The 21,551-nt window shown below is 44.0% G+C and overlaps 1 protein-coding gene across 1 annotated transcript in view; it reads right to left on the bottom strand.

Moving 5' to 3' along the window:
* Positions 1-21,551, bottom strand: part of LOC126094753 (myrosinase 1-like) — a 317,488-nt gene that overhangs the window by 151,494 nt on the left and 144,443 nt on the right. Inside the window, exons 4-5 of the mRNA XM_049909304.1 lie at positions 19,414-19,536; positions 814-997 (exon numbers count right to left, since the gene is read on the bottom strand). Of these exons, the coding sequence (XP_049765261.1) occupies positions 814-997; positions 19,414-19,536 (307 nt within the window). The remainder of the gene's footprint in view (positions 1-813; positions 998-19,413; positions 19,537-21,551) is intronic.

The following is a 21,551-nucleotide window of genomic DNA, read 5'->3' as shown; positions in this document are numbered from 1 at the left end:
TGTTAGAATTACGTGGGAATGAAGAAAAAAAGAGTATCGGCAGCGAGGTTCGATCCACAGACACAGCACTTATAACACTAAGCGCCTACTCGCTCAGTTGCATATTCCTGGAAAGTTATCCACTTTCAAAGCCTAAAATCCTATAATAAAATCTAAAATCCTGTCATAGAAATTAAAATTTTCAAATTGAATTTTCTCTGAAACGGTTGAGAGTTGAGTCTTTCTGTCTGGATATATTGAAATCCTATTCGTGCCCTAAATGAATGAAATGAGTGAGGGGAAGGTCGTACGGTCGCTTTTCAGCGCAGCATAGAACAGGAATTTGTAGCGCTACTGTCTCCCCAGCAACGTCATGGTGCTCTGGCCAATGGAAACGTTTTAGCGGGGACGGGACCACCTGTTAAATTTGTACCTACCTTAGTGGATAGATAGTTCACATGTGCATCGCCGTTCTCCGTGTTTTGTGCGCCGTGTCCACAAGTGTTAGTGTTTTTATCGTCCAACGTGAACGGCTTCATGTTTATTGTTTTTTTTTTGTCTCTCCATTTTTTGCCCGCCGTTTTTTGTATTGTCTGTATCACCTCTATGTCATGTTATTGTTTCCACTTAAGGCTGAAGAGCAGCGTAATGTGCTGCTGCCAGCCCGCCTGTATAGGTGATTAAAATACAATAAAGGAAAAAAAGGTGGATAGATAGTCAAACAGGCTATGTCCGTCGACGTCACAACTTCCCCATACGGTTTAGAAGCGCAGTATTTGCGTACTTAGAGCGAGCTGAGCCCTGCGGCGCGTCTGGCGTCGTTGTTTGACTCACCTCCCTGGGTAGGCCGGTACTGCTGGTCGTAGACGCGGTACGCCATGGCGTGGGCTCGGAGCATGGTGTGCGCCGCCTGGTAGTCCCCAAAGCCGTGTGCGTTCACCGCCGGCGCCTTCATGCGGTACTGGCCGTAGCCCATGCAGATCGAGGTCGGCTCGTTGAACGTCAGCCACCACTTTACCTGTTCATACACAACAGACAAAATAGCAGGCTGACGTATGTGCGATGCAGTTACAGGCCTCTCCCACAAAAAGATACATTATAAGCGTATTGCGCTCCACAGCTTGTAACTGGCGTATTCGTTCCTATCTTGCTACTGTGGTCTTCAGACCGAAAACAGGTTTGGTGCAGCCCTCCACGCTATTCTGTCCTGTGCAAGCCTCTTCATCTCTACGTAATCCATTTTCAGATATTATAAGGATGGTACATACATCATCGTATAAAGGTAATTAACAAGTACAAATAAATGAAAGCACATTTTTGAAGAATACAGCGATCTAATAAAGGATGTCGCTTCCATGTTAGTATCTGTCAGAGACACACATGTCGTGCTAGCCAAATACAAGCTGGAAAGATATATTGTCATTCCTTTTATTTCTGTTTACGCTCACGAAATCCAGGATAAATTAGCATCTTACACAGGCCACCCACGACATGATATTAGTAGCATAAGGAATACATGAAGAAAATTAATGGACAAATATCTCTGCAATGGAAAAGCAGAGCAGATATAAAAATACGTAAGTTACACTCCCATTACATTCATCATTAGGGGTGTGGAGTTCATAGCTTATAATAATCCACTGTTCACAATGTAGTTAAATAAAGAAATGCTGACTGGAATATGTATGGATGCAATTACAACCTGAAACCAAACTTAACTGTACGACATGTCAACCAGAGTTATTACATTAGCACATTAAAGTGTGAGGTACTGGATAGCAGTATGCCAATAGTGAAAGAGAATAAGAAGTAAAGGGGAGAATGAGTATTTGTGGGAGGAGCCACATATTGCAGTGTAATAACTATGTAATGTACTGAATCGACTGTGAGAAAGCTAAGTGGTAAAGACGTTATATGATAGACTCTTTGATAATTATATCGTTGACTCGGATATTACTCTCTCTGTGGTTTACTCGTAACTAGGGATAACTAGAGTTTTCTATTCGCTTCTTTTGATGTTATGTGGAGAATTGTACAAGAGACAAAATAAACCGTTATTATTTCATGAGAACAAAGGTGAGCGTCACGACCTTTATTAGTATATTTGGAAGAATTGAAATAGCAGAATTGTTTCAGATTGAATGCGACGTGTACGGGAAGAGACGTGGACAACAGCACTCGAACATGCAATCTCATGTATGAATAGTTGCTAAAAATATCCAGCCGTCTCTCCCAAGACTCTTCATACTCGCAACAAACAGTAATTCTTTTAACAGCACTATCAGAGATAATTTTATCACGTTGTTACGACCTTTTACTGCGAGCATAATACATCGACAACAGACAAACAAAAAATAGACAAACACATAAAAGAATCTATCACAATATCCAAAAACAAGGCAATGAAAAAAGTTTACAATATTTTTATAACATCAGTGAAATTATTCAAGAAAATTTTGTTTCTCATATATGTCTGCTCGTTCAACACTCTGTCTCGGAGTGTATTTCATGTTTGAAAAAATTTGTATATTTTTCCAATAAATTCATTCCAACCCCTTATTGGATGTGTGTAATACCGTCATGTAAATTTCATACTGCGAAGAGAGTGTTTTAAAGTTTTTATGTGTGCACCTAATGCATAAGCGACACTTCGGTGTAAAAGCACTTTGTACCTTATCCTAAGTTTTCTAACAGTTTGCCCAATATAAGACCTGTCGCACTGCTGACATTCTATTTTGTACACACCAGATATGACATAAACGGAACCTTTCTCTTAACTATGCCACTATGCCACACCAACATTATTCAATATCTGAAATGATACCACGACAGTACTTTTCCTGAAAAGTAGACTAATTTTCTCAGACGTAGTACCATAACAAGGAAGGACACAATATTTAGTTTTATTCCCCTGATTGCTATGGTGGAACTGTTTTGCACTGTACTCTGGCTGAAATGTGTTGTTCGTATAGATCTCTGCATTCTACTGGTTCCTTTTTGCTTTGCGCACACTGCTATCCAGTTGACCTGTTTATACCTCGCCTATATGTATCCAGCTCTTCTTGTACTTGTCTAATACCCTGTAAAGTTATTTTTTAACTTGAACATGATTGACGTATTTTTGTCAATGAATTTTTTCAATAGCTGCATTCCTTTGTTTCTATATTCGTAATATGTATGGTTTTTTGTTCGCATTTCGGAATTACTACAGGGTATTGCTATTTTTATTTAAATTTCCTTTTTGTAATTGTAGTTTCATTCGTAAAGCAGCTTTTCCTTGGTTCACAACTTCTTATAACTTATCGTTGATGGAGTGGGTGATACCTTTATCACTTGTATAATGAAGTTACATTGTTTTTGTTGTACCTAAACTGGTCAGTGAGGGAAGTAGCACTAATGCCCCCTGCTGGCCGTTCTACCGGTCACGGAGAACTGTTACTCTGCTTATTTACGTACCCATCGATGACGTGTACGTGCACTCCGATACAATTACATCCGACTATAAAGTCTGGCTGCTTCACATTCTTTTTGCAGGCAGCATTGTAGTTTGAATGTATAGAACTATACATGTTTCAGATTGATAACAGCAGCGATGGTTTCTGAAATTGCGTTTTTATGTTATCAGAGAGAAAGATGTTGGCACCGGAACTTAATAAGCAATAGTTCAAAAAAAATTAATGAACTAAAATATTTATATACGCCCTCCTTTAAACCGGGCCTCGACGAAACGTCTATTAAAAAAAGTAACATCGAAGAAATACTGGAATTAATGCATTTTATCAAGGTAGGCTCTCGAGAAAGAACGCGTAGTACTGCAGAGACAGGCACTGGGTACTAATGTGAAGATAATCTGAGACAGTTGAAGCCCTGAGGGAATACACTTGTATATAACATTGGGCATATCCTTCCGTAGATCTTTACAAAGTCACACCTGAGACTCAAAACTCACAATACACGCCGCGGAGATGCATGATCGATCTAATTCCCATCTGGACAATGTTTCTGTGATATGTTTTCCAAAAAAAGCACGACTGTGAAAATTTATCGCACGCGTGATTTCTTCTTCACTTAGTTTGATATCCGTATTCTGAATTACCTTTCGATGCGTAATTACGTAGCTTGTAAAACATGTGTCAAGATGCTGAGAGCCGGCCAGTGTGGCCACGCGGTTCTAGGCGCTTCAGTCTGGAACCGCGCGACCGCTACGGTCGCAGGTTCGAATCCTGCCTCGGGCATGGATGTGTGTGATGTCCTTAGGTTAGTTAGGTTTAAGTAGTACTAAGTTCTAGGGGACTGATGACCTTACATGTTAAGTCCCGTAGTGCTCAGAGCCATTCAAGATGCTCAGACTGAAACAGTGGGGATTCTACTAGCAGACTGGCTGCTGTTGGAGGGTTTAGTTTTACACGATCCACTCACATTAATGCGATCACCGCTTATGTTCGACGTCAACGTGCAATAAACACTCATAGACGGCATGTGGCAGCACTAGCAGTGGGGTGGTGGGTATACAAAGTGCGTCGGGGGGGACGCGGAGAACAGTGCAATGTAATGTAGAAATGGAGCGATTTATGTGACATCCAAAAGTGCGTGATTATTGGTTCAAAAGTTTCAAATGGCTCTCAGCACTATGGGACTTAACATCTGAGGTCATCAGTCAGTGATTATTGGGTTTCGGGGCAAGGGTAGAAGTGTTTCCGAAACGGCTAAAACTTTAACCTGTTCATCTGCACCCGTGGTCAAAGGGTACCGCGTATGGCAAAATGGCGCCACCCAAAACCGGCGCCGAGGCTACTGTTGTGCACCACCAAGGATGAGCGACGCCTGCGGAGATGTGCACGGGCGAATAGACGTGCAACTATTGAGTAACTGACCGCCCAGATGAACCAAACGACTGCCAACTGTATCTCCCCAACGACCGTTCAGCAACGTTCCTGCGTATGGACCGCTGCAGAAGGAGCCTGGTTCTTGCACCCACGCTGACTGCTTTTCACGGCCAACGAAGCTGGTAATTTGCACGCCAGTAACTCAACTGGACATCCACTGAATGGCGACAGGCGGCCTTTTCAGATGAATGACGTTTTATACTCCGCCGGACAAAGGACCGTTGGAGTTAATGGCGTTTGAAAGCAAATGCAAAAGCCAGAAGAGGGAGCGTTATGGTCTGGATAATATTTTCCTAGCATTCTCAGGGTGATCTCGTCGTTCTGGAAAGCACAATGGATGAACACAAGTATAAAAATGGCTCTGAGCACTATGGGACTTAACATCTTAGGTCATCAGTCCCCTACAACAGAACTACTTAAACCTAATCAACCTAAGGACATCACACACATCCATGCTCGAGGCAGGATTCGAACCTGCGACCGCAGCGGTCGCGAGGTTCCACACTGAAGCGCCTAGAACCGCTCGGCCACAACGGCCGGCGAAATTCACTAAGTGCTCTCATTATCTTAGATAAGAGCACTTTGGGCAATTTGAGTTCCGTTTAAAAAAAAAAAGAAAAAAACCTAGTTTTTCACGCATCGTCATGTTTATGACGTCACATCTACTGATCTATGTATCGTACGATGATAGAATTTTGCAGATGCGTTCAGTGGTTCGTGGATACTGTCTGCAAAATATATTGCGAACGTAGTTTGCAGTAAAGATGTAATAAATAGAACCGTCATTCCTGAAGCTGAAGTTTTACTGCATGAACAGCGAAAATGTAGTATGCGATAAAACATTGTCATTTTTTTGTGGAGGTAGAGGTGGTTAGCGAAAAATTGTTTCGGAAAGGTTTGAAATTTTTTGTGAAGTTTGTTGAAAGTCGCTAAGTGCTGTCATTCTTAAAAACTGAATAAATGTAATCTGTGTAATTTTTGAAATTTGAAAGCGACTCGTAGCAAAAGGTCCCTCTACTGTTCCGCAGCTGGGCAACACCCGCTGCATCATCTGCCTGCCTTGGTTGAGCGCTTGAAAAATGTCTCCTTGCCAGCATCACATTTTGTCTCCGTGCAAGTACAAGTGCTTAACAAAAATTTGCAGATGGCACCAAGTATGTTGCCCAACTGGGGAGTCGTAGGTGGACCCTCTGCCATTTTATTCAACCATGTGTCACTGTCGCACTCCTCCCGAATCACGCCACAGAAAGCCAGGAAGCAGGTGGTCTGAAAAAGCTTAAGTACCCTTTACTGCTTTGGATCGTGTTCAAATTTCATCTAATGGTTTTCAACGGTCCCTAGTGGTTTCACCCTGTACACGAAAGCAGAAACTTGCTTTGATACTCCGAAGGGATGCGGTCACTTGCAATGGGGTTACAGCCCGACGATGTCCTTAGAGAAGGGTTAAATCTTCTGGCGGGGTCTCAGTAGTGTCAAAAGTTGTCGCGAATGTCTTCCTGTTGCTCATCAAACTGCGAACTACCGTTTTCCACCTTGCTATGTGCGGGGAACAACGCCGCAAGGGAAGAGGTGATTCCACTGACGGCCTTTATGGTGCAAAAAATGGCTCTGAGCACTATGGGACTTAACATCTATGGTTATCAGTCCCCTAGAACTTAGAACTACTTAAACCTAACTAACCTAAGGACAGCACACAACACCCAGCCATCACGAGGCAGAGAAAATCCCTGACCCCGCCGGGAATCGAACCCGGGAACCCGGGCGTGGGAAGCGAGGACGCTACCACACGACCACGAGATGCGGGCTTCATGGTGCACCCTAACGCCTTTTCGTATCTATTCTGAGGGGCAGTTTGTCTGAAATGTTCTCCTCGCCCACGCGTAAGGTAAGCGCATGATTTCAACATTGCGATTTGCGATTCTGACCTCCATCCGAGAGGTATCAAAAGAAGGTGAGGACGTGGGTAAGAGAGGGCGTTGCCGACCTTCTCAGGATGTGTGGTAAATTCCTATGGGCCCAAAATGCTGAAGTCATCGGTCCCTAGGCTTACTTAATCTAACTTAAACTAGCTTACGCTACGGACAACACACCCACCCATGCCCGAGGGAGGACTCGAAACTCCGACGGGGTGAGCCGCGCGAACCGTGGCAAGGCGCCCAAGACCGAGCAGCTACACCGCGCGGCGGACCCATTTTGTGAGACGTCCTTGATGGCGTAGGGTAGAAATGTGCTGAAATTTGGTGCGAATGTCACATCATTGACCTACCTTACACCTCACATGAACTTATGAGGTTTGGCTTCTTTTTTTTTTTTTTTGCAAGTGTCGACACCTACCTGTTCGATCCCGAGGGTGACGGCGCAGGGCCGTCGCAGGGGAAGCCCGCAGGCACCTTTGAGCCAAATTTCAAACTTCTGCGTCGCAATGGGATACAATTTCGGGGTTTCAAAAAGCGATCCTTTAATTCTTTTCCGCATTGTACGTACACCGACGATTAGAGATCAGGTCCAGCTCTGGCGAAGTCAGTGCAAGTAGCAACGACACTCGACAGCCAAGCAGTAAACACTAACGCCGCAAGTAGAAAGTCGGCGAAGCCTCAGAGTTTCGGTGGCATCCACGGATGTAGGTGTTATCTCCGAGGAAGTAGCTGTTAGCAGATAATGATGTCTTCTCTTCCGCTTCTTATGACTTAATCCCGGTTATCGTGGTAGTGATCCGACGAAAATCACAGACATCCGCACTGGATGAGCGATTGCTGCAGCTTACGAAACCGACTTATGTAAACAGGTGTAAGACAAGCACCGGTGTGGAGTGTTTGGTACAAGTCTCCTGACCAAGATAAACACAGCTCTAACTTCTTTGTAACGTCCCTGACTCACTGTCTATGTGCGCTGGCATTAAAAGCACTGAACTTGGTAAATTAAATGAGACCTGCTCGTCCGTTTCTGTATTTGTGTATTTCAGTACATGTGCACAGAGTTCCAGTCAACACTTGTAAAATGACTGTGAGTGTAATCCGGAACGTTCATGGAAAGAACAAAACTTGAGTTTCTTGTTCTGGTTCAAATGGTTCAAATGGCTCTGAGTACTATGCGACTTAACTTCTGAGGTCATCAGTCGCCTAGAACTTAGAACTAATTAAACTTAACTAACCTAAGGACATCACACACATCCATGCCCGAGAAAGGATTCGAACCTGCGACCGTAGCGGTCGCTCTGTTCCAGACTGTAGCGCCCAGAACGGCACGGCCACTCCGGCCGACCTTGTTCTGGTTTTGGAGGTAAACGATCAGCACCAATGTTAGCGCCCAATGGGCGAAGACAGATAATGAATTTCTGATACACAAGGAATCATATGAGGCGACACGATAAGACCCCTTAAGATTTTAATTTACTACTGGCAGAAATTTCTAAAAATGTTATCGGCGTAGAGTCCAGAGAGAAATAGTTTAACCCCATAAAATCAGCTTGGATCATACAACGGCATGTTTACGTAAAAAAGAAATTGAAATGGATTTTTCGGCTGACAGCTACTTCCTTTCAACTCTTGTATCTAACAAGCAGTTACCACATCGGAAGAAACTATGGAAGCGCAATAAAAGCTTAGAGGGGGCAGATACCAGTGCTAAGGTTTGTAGAAGACACAAGGCTTCTCACCAAAAACAACTTAGCTGAGCTGTTAAATAGAATAAAACGGAACATTCATTAACAACAGACACGTATCCTTTACAAAGCATTCGTTACTCTTTTCTTTCGTTACTGAACGTCATTACTGACGTAGCCATTGCACAAATGGCATTAGCTATGTTATAGGGAAAAAAAGGTAGCCGTTACTTTTACAGCCCCACACGGTTGAATTATTACATGCCGTGTGAAAGATCAGCATACAGATCTTTCATTCCCGGCTGGGTCGGAGATTTTCTCCGCTCCGGGACTGGGCGTTGTGTTGTCCTAATAGTCATCATTTCATCCGCATCGACGCGCAAGTCACCGAAGTCGCGTCAAATCGAAAGACTTGCACCCGGCGAACGGTCTACCCGACGGCACGCCCTAGTCACACGACGACGACGACGATGGTACGTTACGACCTTATTACTGAAACAGTAATCATAAAGTAAAAAACAATTTTATATGGCTGCATGATTTCCTTGGGGCACATTCTCGGCTGTCGTGTTAGTGTTTGCACTTTCCAGTATCCAAGATGCTGGCACTTCTCATTTCCATAGAGAACTGCGTTCGTGCGTGACATCAGGGTCTGTTGCTATGGGTACGCACTCGTGTTTGTTATCGCCAGGCCTTGTCGGTTGCAGCACACGCCACTTATCGTAGCTAGCCTTATCTGTATAATCGTTATCTGTCCTCAGCTAATGTAACTTCGAATGAAATTGTGATAAGGCGACACATGACCACACTACATCCGCACGTCAAAAGTCCTAGACACGTACTCGTATCATTCCTGCTTACTGAAGAACTCACAGCACTTGAAGTAAGAAGAAGATTACATTACATGAGCATGCAACGTTATAGCAGTGTGCAGAGTCTATCCCGTGTACTTGATTTCGACGCTCACCGGACTTCAGAACTAAAACAAAATACATAGGCACGTTATTGGCAACTTTTGGCGCTAGTTTTAAGTACTGGTTTGCTATATCTTCTTTTGCTGCCTATTCCTGGCTGCTATGATATCGGAACACATACGGGAACAACTCAGTAGCTAGTAGCAGCCCTCGGAGAGTGGTTTTCGCCATACGTACTTTGTTCAAAAAAATGGCTCTGAGCGCTATGGGACTTAACATCTCAGGTCATCAGTCCCCTAGAACTTAGAACTACTTAAACCGAACTAACCTAAGGACATCACACACATCCATGCCCGAGGCAGGATTCGAACCTGCGATCGTAGCGGTCGCGTGGTTCCAGACTGAAGCGCCTAGAACCGCTCGGCCAACAGCGGCAGGCACGTACTTTGTTGTTCTGCGTTTCTACCGTTCTGTGGGAAGGTGGTTATTAAGATACTTGTATTGAACAGAAGGCTAATAAGGTGTGGTATAAGCATATTTTTAAATTTCTGGTGATAATTATATTGCTGCAGCAAGATGGTTGACGACCTTTTCTTAGATGACAGAACTTTGGAAAATATTGAAAACCATTTTGAGAAATATCTAACCTGTATGTCGTCTACTAAATTAAAGAGAATCGCAGACTGCTGCCTCGTATGTTAGAAGAAACGCTAAACATTCTTAAAAATGAGGTTTTGAGAATTTTATAGATGTGCTTATAACTAGAGGTGAAACGATCTTTAATAAAAAGTTCAAGATTTCCCAGTGCGTGGCAGAAACGCTCTTGTTTCAAAACTCAAGGGTAAAACTTAAGTTGATCATGTATTTAGAAAGCAGTAACGACGTTCTCGTAGTGTTCGTGATTCCATAAGGGGCTGTAAATGAGGGGTATTAGGAACTGTTAAATCGTTTTTTAGCACCAATCCAATATAGAGATCGCCCCAACCTCTTCATCTCTCGTCATGTTTTCCCCTTTTGCACACACCGGCGTATTTGACAGCACTGGATAGCCAATTAATTACTGAAACGCTTAACTACGATAATGATGGAAGCAGAAGAAATGAATTTGAATTTGTGACACAGCCGGGACTTTTTGCTTTCTAGGCAGAAACGCTAACCATTACACCACCGCAGCACTATGGTTAACAGTGCTGCACGAACTACTTAAGTCGAGTGCCCTCCCGAACACAAACTTCAGTTCATATCTTCAGCTTATTTACCCCCTACGTTGTCACCTGAACGTTGCACCAACCAAATCACTCCCCACGACTCTCATCATTATACTTCAAAAATTGAAAATACGTCGGGAAGGTTGAAAATCTGACGTGTCTGAGGAGATCCTCTAAAGCTGTGACCGAAACACTGAAAGCTTCTCCACGGATATGAAGCGCCAGAAAATTCATGTTGCACACTCGTCTCAAATGGTTCCAGTTAATATACTGTCTCATCCTACACGCGGTTGGTTTTTAATTTGTTATGGACTTAGCTGGGAACTTACGGAGCGCCATGTGCGGTTTTGGGAGTATTCCAGGATGTTTCCTTCAAAAAGCCAATTTCCCTCCTTACCTTTATTTGTGTTCTGTCTCTGATGACATCAAATTCGACAGGACTTTAACCTTCAACCTTCCCTCTACACATATCTCATAAAAAATTCTTGATTCTACATCTACATGATTACTCTTCAATTCACAATTAAGTATCTGGTACAGTTGCATCGAAGCACCCTCATCACGCAGGGAAAACAAACATTAAACCTTTTCTTGCGATCTCTAATTTCTCTTATTTTATTATAATGATCATTCTTCCCAATGTAGGTGGGCGTCAACAAAATATTTTCACACTCTGAGGAAAAATTTGCTGATAGAAAAGATACTGCAACAATAAAAGACACCTTCGTTTTAATGATTGCCACCACAATTCGTGTATCATACCTATGGCACTTTCTCCACTACTTCGCGATAATGTGAAATGAGCTGTCCTTACTTCAACTTTTTCTATGTCCTCCTTGAATCCTGTCAGATGCGGACCCACACAGTACAGCGATACCCGAGAAGACAGCGGACAAGCGTGGTGTACGTAGTCTGTTTAGTAGACCTGTTCCGTTTTTTTGGTGTTGTTGTTGTTCTTTTTTTATTTAATGTTCCGTTAATAAAACACAGTCTTTGGTTTCCTTTTCCCAGAAAATTATCTCTGTGATCGTTCCAAATTAAATTATCCGTAATTTAAATCCCTAACTATGGAGAAGAATTTACAGCCTTTAGATTTGTGTGTTTTATCCTTCACTGAGGTGTGACACTGTATGAAATCGTGAATCGTGATGTAATTCATAGTGACTCAGTTTATCTATCGCAGCATGTATCTTGCAGTGTCCCAGATAATGCGAAATTTGCGACACACAAAGCGATTTTCGATTGTGTTCTCTTCCGCACACATCTCACTTGATCGGAGTGGGTGAATTGAATACAGTTAGGAGTTTGTTGGCATAGTGCGTTTGACGGCCTTGTACTACGTTGCGCGCGAGCTGCCAGATAGAACATTAGAAGGCTGGATTTTGCTACAAAGTGTTCCACTTGTGTTGTGGTAGTTGCAACTCCAACTTATTCCGGACTGGAGGTACACGAAGTGCGGTAGCGATGTCGCTGACTCTATTGCCTCTCAGACCACTACGTAGAAGGTAGCGAGCGTCGAGGTAAAACCGACGCACGAAGTTCTGCGCATAAGAGATGCCGGTGATTTGGACTGGGACATCCAGTGAATGGACACGGGATTTATGAAATAATGCTGTTGCTGGAGGTCTGCTCAGATTGTCACTTAAATCGTTTATGTAGATCAGGAACAGCAGAGGGCCTGTAACACTTCCTTGGGAAACGCCAGATATTATTTCCGTTTTATGGAAATCTTAAAGTATGGGAACAATTTGATATCCGCTATCGATAGCACTCATTTGTTCCTGGGGATAAACAGCTTATTGTGTTTCAGAAGAACAATATTTCCTGAATACTTGTTGGCTGTTTGTCAATAAATCGTTTTCCTCGAGATAACTCATAATGTTCGAACACAGCGTGTATTTCAAAATCCTACTGCAAATCGAAATTAGCGATATTCGTCTGTAATTCGGCGGATTATTCCTATTTCCGTCCTTAGGTACTGGTGTGACTTGTGCAACTTTCCAGCCTTTAAGTACGGATCTTTCGACGAGCGAGCGGTTGTATATGACTGCTAAGTTTCCAGCTGTTGTATCAGCATATTCTAAAAGGAATATCACTCGTATACAATTTGGACCGGAGGCCTTGTCTGTATGTTATGAAAACATTTGTGTTGAAAGTTTCAGTTCTAGCCTGCCTGAAATCCCAGAACATAAAATTCTATGCCGAATATTAACATAAGTTCGTTTTCTGTAGCCTCGTAGCCAAAGGTTATTGAAGGATGATGGAGACCCTGTGTCGAAGTGAGTACATTGGGTACTTGCCTGATTTCGACAATAATTTTTCTTCTTCGCCGGTTGCAGTGTTTTCTAAATAACCACAACTTTCTTTTCACAAGCAACACGGTCAAAAGTATGCGGACACCCCTATGTATTGGAGAGCTGACCACTAGATGTCGCGAGACAAGGACCCGCCAGTACAAAAGGAGGGGAGGAGTATTGTGTTTTTAATAGAGAACCAGTAACGGCACAGTGTGTCGGTCACGGAAGCTTCACTGACTTCGAATGTGGAGTAGCCATAACAGCTTGACAACCCCGTAGTACTGTCCGCTAATAAGTGTCCGGATCCCCACGTATTACAAAAATGGATGTACATACACGTGTATGTGTATATGTTCCACTTCTCCTTCTAAATCACTGGATTGATTACAACGAAACTTGGTACATGTATGACTTACTGTCTGGGACGAATCTCTGTGGCGGTAAGAACCACCCGCCTATCAAAGGGGTGGCGATGAGGGTGAAGTAGTAACATAACCCACGAAACGTGAATACCCTTACTTCACTCACACAATATTTGGGAATGAGAGCTCGTAGTGACTTGCAACAAACGTTACACGTAATTTCAAACCTTCACGAAACTTTTTCTCGCTCACAACCTCCACAAAGTGATGAAAGGAAAAAGAGTTTATCCCTTACTAAATTTTAACTGTTCATGCAATAAAACTGCCGCATGAAACATAACGTTTCAGTTTCTAACTTCTTTACCACTAAAGGTATACGCCACACATATTGGAGACAGTGTATTGTATATTGAACCAGGGACCTAGAAACAACGGAGAGGCTTCGTCCCGCAGTAGCCCTCAGTGATACACAGCCCCACAACAGGCTACAGCAGTCCGCTCACCCCGCCGCCGCCCCGCACCTAACCCAGAGTTTGTGCGGTTCGGCCCCCAGCGGACCCCCCCACCCCACCCCACCACAGGAACGTCTCATACCAGACGAGTGTAACCCCACTGTTTGCGTGGTATGGTGTACGCGTACATGGAGACAGTGTTTGCGTAGCAATCGTCGACATAGTGTAACTGGGGGAATAACCGAAACCAGCCCATATTCGCCGACTCAGATGGAAACCTCCTTAAAAGCCATCCATAAGCTGGCTGGAACACCGGATCTCGCCACTAATCCGCTGGGAGGATTTGTGCCGGGGACCGGCACGCCTTCCCGCTCGGGAAACAACGCGGCTAGCTGGGCGGGCTTTGGAGACAGTATTCACAAATACCATTGAATTTACCATCAAAATTAAATCATTGTATGACATATAGCTAAGGAGATACGACGCCATGAAATTGCAGGGAGAAATTCGCTATAGATACACGTGCACTGGTGTACATATACGTGTGAAATATGTTAAATATATGTGAAATTTATTTGACATATGCTTATGCAAGCAAAGCCACGGGTGAAAAGCTCATCTCAAACCCCCAAAGCGATTTCAATCAAATTTGGTACATATATTTGTTACGATGTGGAAGTAAATGCTGTGGGCGATAATTTTATCTTGAAACTCTTCCACTGGTCCGTGTTTACAGCAATATAGGATTGTGGTCCGCTTGATGGAGGGGTAAGAGCCACCAGCCTGCTATTGGGGTGAGAGTGATAACATGGAGAGAGAAGGAGAGGGACAGACAGAGAGGTGGAAGCAGGAGATGGCCACAGTTAGAGGAGATAAACAGAGAAACGCGAAGGAGGGAATAGACAGAGAGAGGGGAGAGCAGGAGATGGACAGAAAAAGAAAAGATGATGAAATTCAGGGGGACGAAGATATAGACAGACAGAGGAGGGAGGAGGAGAGGAACAGAAAGACGGGCAGGAGGGAATCGACAGAAAAAGGGTAGAGGGGGTCATGAACAGAGGAAGGAAAGAGTAGGAGATGAAACGGAGAGAGGGGAGGAAGATATAAAGGGGAGAGGTGAGGGACAGAGAGTGGGGGGGAAGGAGGTAGTCAAAGATGGACAGCGGGGATGGACAGAGGGAGGGGGGGGGGGGAGGAGCATATGGATGATGGGTAGGAGGAGATAGAGAGAGAGGGAAGGAGAAGATGGACTAATAGAAGACTGGAATATATGCATACCACGGGCAATGCCTGCTATTCAGCTAATACCTTTGTTAAAGAACGCACTTCCGCCCTGCTTCTGCGAATTGTCCATAAAAGGATATGTCTGCTGACGGGTGCCGCAAATAGAGTATGACAGCAGCAGAACGAACAGATGTGGAAAGCTGCAGCACAATGCCGCTATCAGTGACACGTTATCAGCCAGTTATCGATCACGGTGACAGAGACGCAAATCAAATCACGGGGAGCGCTTTCACAAGATGTCAATACCAGGAATTTCTCAACAAACATGTCAAGGAACTCGCATAATCAGGCCATATCGGCTCCCATCAAAAGCACGTTAATTCTCTGTCTTTTCGCATCGCGCACTTTGTATTGATTACACAACTCCCACAGAAAAGCGCATTTTCCTTATTTCTCGAATACATTGCTACGAGAGACATAATTAGGAAACAGCGATGACCCCGAGAAAAATTTATGCCATAATTCATTCTGAGAACTACTCAACTAATGAACTTATCTTCTCTGAGTGTCGCATATAAGTACGTTGCAGCTGCGCGGAAATACCGTGTTGCGATTAGAGATGTGCGGCGGTGAATCATCGATACTGCTTCCGATTTCCCTCAACAACAACTTAATAATGTCGAAATTATAAAAATGGCGTATAATTCTGTAGTCCTGGATAGGTAGTATCTGTGATATGATTCCATACTTCTGATGGGTCTTGTTCATGATCTAGATGATGATCTTTCAGAGAATAACCCAGCTGTGATGGTAGGTCCGTTTCTGTTTCAGTATGCCAAATTATTCGTTTCTTCTGCCATTTTACAATGTTCACTCCATAAATCAAATTTGGTTTCTCTTATCGCCCGTGTTTCCCACACTGAGTGGCACTTAGAAAACGTGAATGAACAATGAAATGCATTAGTGCACTTTGGCACCAATAGCCAATGCTCCTGCTCTAGTCCGTAGCTCAAAAATTAAAATATAATATTGTCTACACCCCCCCTCCCCCCCCCCCCTCCCCCGGGAGTTTATCCCTCCATAAAATGACCAACTTATTCAGAAAAAGATACGTTTAACTGACAAAACATTATTGATGCTGTAACAAGTAGATTGGTGCTCGATTAAATTTCTGGTGGGCAACCGCTTAAATACAGCTTCTTCTTCTCCTTCCTCTTCTTCGGAATATCATTCAGCCATCTTCATACCGAGCCGAAAGACCGACGCTGCAGCACTCGCTCCGTCCTTTTATACTCACCGACGGCGCCACTGCGCATGCGACCAGAGAGACACAGGCACCAGAGATATTTATCAGCGGCAGAGAAGTAAAATGTGCATGAATTATATCTATGGTTGCGCAGTTGACCCCCGCTCGGGTATCGATGTAGCACTGTGATCTGCACTTTCGTGATGTCTTTGTAAGATTATTACAGAAAAGCGCCGGATTTCATGACTTATCCATGCTGAAGCCGCTATCTCTAGTAATTAAATTCATCGCCACGCAAATTTCAGTTGCATCTTTCCGCACAGAATCCCAGAAACATGAAGTAGACGCTAAACTTTCCACGTTTTCGCACAACATTGAGTGGTAAGTATCTATACAGTGCTCTGCACAGCCGATTTATTTGGCTGTAAGAGGCGGGTGCAACTGCAATTCTCAATACATCTATCATCGAGTGTTCGAATCGTCTGTCCGATATATGACTGGTCACATTAGCAGGGGATCTTGTAAACCCCAGCCATCCAGAGCATGAAATCATCTTTAACTGATCCCAAGAGTGCTGTTGTCTTCGGTGGAGGATGAAAAATGACTTTGTGGTTGCTGAGGATCCGTCCTGTTTTTTGACGATAGCTTTCCCACAAATGGCAGGAAAGCCATGGAGTTAAATCTTTCTGAGTAATCTTCTGCATTCCTCATGGCCACCTTGGATTTAACTCGCACCGCCTTACGTAACTGCTGTGGCGAATACCTGCTGGATTCAAAAACTCTAACTCGTCCTGCAGATTGCTCTCAGCAATGATGCGTGTTCTGTGAACCGAAGTTTTAAGAACACTCATAGTCTGCGAAGGAAGGTAGCAGCGATTTGCACGTAAATATAAGTCTGTTCAAATGGTTCAAATGGCTCTGAGCACTATGGGACTTAAATTTGAGGTCATCAGTCCCCTAGAACTTAGAACTACTTAAACCTAAATAACCTAAGGACATCACACACGCCCATGATCGAGGCAGGATTCGAACTTGCGACCGTAGCGGTCGTGCGGTTCCAGACTGAAGCGTCTAGAACCGCTCGGCCACACCTGCCGGCATAAGTCTGTATGCATCGGTTTCCGATATCATGCATGTCCAGAAAAATCCAAAAATGAAGGCTTCTCTCGTTTCCATTGTGAACCGGATGTGTCCATGCTTGATATTTAGGTGGTGTAAAGACTCTTGTAATTTATATTCTCCAGGAGGCCATTACAAATGTGTTGTCAACATACCTCCAAAACACTGTGGGCTTAAGATAGCAGATTCAAGGGCCTTTTCCTCTAACTCCTCCATAAAGAAATTGATCACCAAGGACGAAAAGTGTGTCGAGGTCATAACATACCTGAACTAAGCTGAAATCTCTTTATCACAACTTCTGCCAATAAGTGACAACGAATATGAAAGTGGAACCTTTGTGAATAAAGACAGCACATCAAAGCTGACTAAAAGATCACAACTGTTTAGTTTCAGTGATTTTAGCCTGGCAATGAAACCTACAGAGCTGTGTATATGAAAACCACATTTTCGCACAAGAGATATTAAAAAAGGACACCAAATGTTTGGCACAGTATTAGTTGGGAGAGCCAATGTTATTCACTATTGGACGCATAGAAACATCTTTCTCATGAATTTTTGGAAGCCTCGGAGGAACCGCACTACTTGGTTTCAATCTTCGCCCAACTTCCGCCGGAAAGGGAGACGCGTTCAGAAGCGAACCAGCCTTCCTTACCACTTGGTTACTTGGGTCTTACTGATATACTGCAAGATATACTGTGGATGTGGCTCCGCTCAGTAAAACCCACTTCACAAGTGCCTGCTGTTCTTGAACGGAAGAGATTTGTGCAGTCTACCAGTAACTCAATTAATTATGGGAGAAGTGAAGATATTTTCTGATCATTCGATAATCCACCACCAATTGACTAGAACATATACATCATTACAATAAGCTGTCAACGATAGACAGCAACGATGGGTCATATTTACCAATCCAAACTCCTTTCCCACCAACGCTACATAGGACACTAAATGACATCACGCTTCCAAATTAAACACTTCTTAGCTTTTGTTTGCAGAAACGTATTTTATATAAAAACTCACTTAACTTCAAACGACTGCTCGCTTAATGAACACAAATTAACAACATAATATAAACGCAAGCTCATTGAAGTTTTCTCTACTCACATAGGAGAACTGGAGACAGGTATAGTCCCTGTGTAAACTGAAAAGCGAGCTATATTTGTGGTGGGAAAAATCACCTTTCTCAGAAGAACGCTACAACTGGCTTGCAGGATGACAAGGAATCAGTTCAGAGGTCATCAGTCCCCTAGAACTTATAACTACTTAAACCTAACTAACCTAAGGACATCACACACATCCGCGCCCGAGGCAGGATTCGAACCTGCGACCGTAGCGGTCGCGCAGTTCCAGACTTTAGCGCCTAGAACTTTGAATGTGCTCTGATGTTAGTGTCTCAACCAGCTCAGATCATATTTCCATTAGCGCGTTATCACAATTGGTTTATTGATATAATTTCGCAAGAATATTTCTCTTAAAAATCATCATCAAATAAAGCATAAGAAAACCTATACTTTGAATGTGCTCTAATGTTTGTTATATCACGTTGATTTTAATGTCGCAACCAGCTCAGATCATATTTCCATTAGCGCCTTATCACAATTGGTTTATTGATATAATTTCGCAAGAGTAAGTCATCACTTGCTCTAGAGTTTTGTACTTGAGATAACTCAGCACTTGAGCAGCGGATCACACGTTGGTAATGTGATCCATGATGCCTATACCAGTACCCGTCCTGTATTTGCAACAGTTTCACCTTCAAGTGGAGCTGCATGAGTCCCTACTCAGGATGATTTTGCTACGTGTCACAAGAAGAATGGTTCAAATGGCTCTGAGCGCTATGGGACTCAACTTCTGAGGTCATCAGTGCCCTAGAACTTAGAACTACTTAAACCTAACTAACCTAAGGACATCACACACATCCATGCCCGATGCAGGATTCGAACCTGCGACCTTAGCGGTCGCGCGGTTCCAGACTGAAGCGCCTAGAACCGCTCGGCCACTCCGGCCGGCCTCACAAGAAGAGCCTAAGGAGACAAGGCACCTGATAAACAAAATCTGCACAGAATCACTGTTTTCCAAGATTGTAACTGACTCCACCAAGGTACTGTTCTTCCGAAGGACTTACCCTGTCTCCATACGTATCAAAGAGGAAGCGAGCGTACTCCCGAAAATAGTCCGCCAGAACTGGGTTAGGCCAGCCGCCGATGTCCTGCAGGTACTGCGGCAGGTCGTAGTGGTACATGGTCACCTGCACACACAGAACGCACAAATGAAAACTATAGCGAGGAGGTAGCAACTCCGAGCATGTTACTGCTAAAATCATGCAGGTGACAGAGCACCAGTGATATACACTACTGGCCATTAAAATTGCTACACCACGAAGATGACGTGCTACAGACGCGAAATTTAACCGACAGAAAGAAGATGCTGTGATATGCAAATGATTAGCTTTTCAGAGCATTCACACAGGGTTGGCGCCGGTGGCGACACCTGCAACGTGCTGACACGAGTAAAGTTTCCAACCGATTTCTCATACACAAACAGCAGTTGACCGGCGTTGCCTGGTGAAACGTTGTTGTGATGCCTTGTGTAAGGAGGAGACATGCGTACCAGCACATTTCCGACTTCGATATAGGTCGGATTGTAGCCTATCGCGATTGCGGTTTATCGTATCGGGACATTGCTACTCGCGTTGGTCGAGATCCAATGACTGTTAGCAGAATATGGAATCGGTGGTTCAGGAGGGTAATACGGAACGCCGTGCTGGATCCCAACGGCCTCGTGTCACTAGCAGTCGAGATGACAGGCATCTTATCCGCATGGCTGTAACGGATCGTGCAGCCACGTCTCGATCCCTGAGTCAACAGATGGGGACGTTTGCAAGACAACAACCATCTTCACGAAAAGTTCGATGACGTTTGCAGCAGCATGGACTATCAGCTCGGAGACCATGGCTGCGGTTACCCTTGACGCTGCGTCACAGACAGGAGCGCCTGCGATGGTGTGCTCAACGACGAACCTGGGTGCACGAATGGCAAAACGTTTACAGCATCATGATGGTCGCATCCATGTTTGGCGACATCGCGGTGAACGCACATTGGAAGCGTGCATTCGTCATCGCCATACTGGCGTATCACCCGGAGTGATGGTATGGGGTGCCATTGGTTACACGTCTCGGTCACCTCTTGTTCGCAATGACGGCACTTTGAACAGTGGACGTTACATTTCAGATGTGTTACCACCCATGGCTCTACCCTTCATTCGATCCCTGCGAAACCCTACATTTCAGCAGGATAATGCACGACCGCATGTTGCCGGTCTTTCTGGATACAGAAAATGTTCGACTGCTGCCCTGGCCAACACATTCTCCAGATCTCTCACCAACTGAAAACGTCTGGTCAATGGTGGCCGAGCAACTGGCTCGTCACAATACGCCACTCACTACTCTTGATGAACTGTGGAATCGTGTTGAAGCTGCATGGGCAGCTGTACCTGTACACGCCATCCAAGCTCTGATTGACTCAATGCCCAGGCGTATCAAGGCCGTTATTAGGGCCAGAGGTGGTTGTTCTGGGAACTGATTTCTCAGGATCTATGCATCCAAATTGCGTGAAAATGTAATCACATGCCAGTTCTAGTATAATATATTTGTCCAATGAATACCCGTTTATCATCTGCATTTCTTCTTGGTGTAGCAATTTTAATGGCCAGTAGTGTATGTACATACACTGTTCAGAAATACAAGAAGACGGGGAAAGCCTGGAGACACGGGACGATTCCAACGCAAGTACAACATCTCAGACAGAACTTCTGGAACTAGATATTGGATTTTGAAGTGTACAAAGGAGCGGATACCGACTCGCACCACAGTTTACTAATGATGAGGAGCAGAACTGGTTTAAGAGAAGTGCTTTACTGAAGTTTAAGTGAAGTGAGATACTGAAGTACCGAGGGACGAGAAGGAGCGTTTGACGTTCTTTGTGATTGCAGGTACTGCGATAGTGAATACCACAACGTGCAGTTCAATTGAAGAGGAGTGGACATGTCTAGAAACGGCAATCACAGAAGTTTAACGTACAAATATATGCGCAAGAAAGGAAAGTGCGTATAAGCCTTTGCTGTCAGATATCAATTGATCGGCGAAAGAAGCAAATACAACTGCGAAGAAACCTTTGGTGCCAGAAAGCAATCGATCGACGGAAGAAGAAAACACAAAAATGTTTAGGAAAAGACAAGAATACAGCACTAAAATCCACCTAGGAA

The sequence above is a fragment of the Schistocerca cancellata genome, chromosome 8 (assembly GCF_023864275.1).
Source record: "Schistocerca cancellata isolate TAMUIC-IGC-003103 chromosome 8, iqSchCanc2.1, whole genome shotgun sequence".
Lineage (NCBI taxonomy): Eukaryota > Metazoa > Arthropoda > Insecta > Orthoptera > Acrididae > Schistocerca > Schistocerca cancellata.
This window is presented reverse-complemented; position numbering and strand designations above follow the sequence as displayed.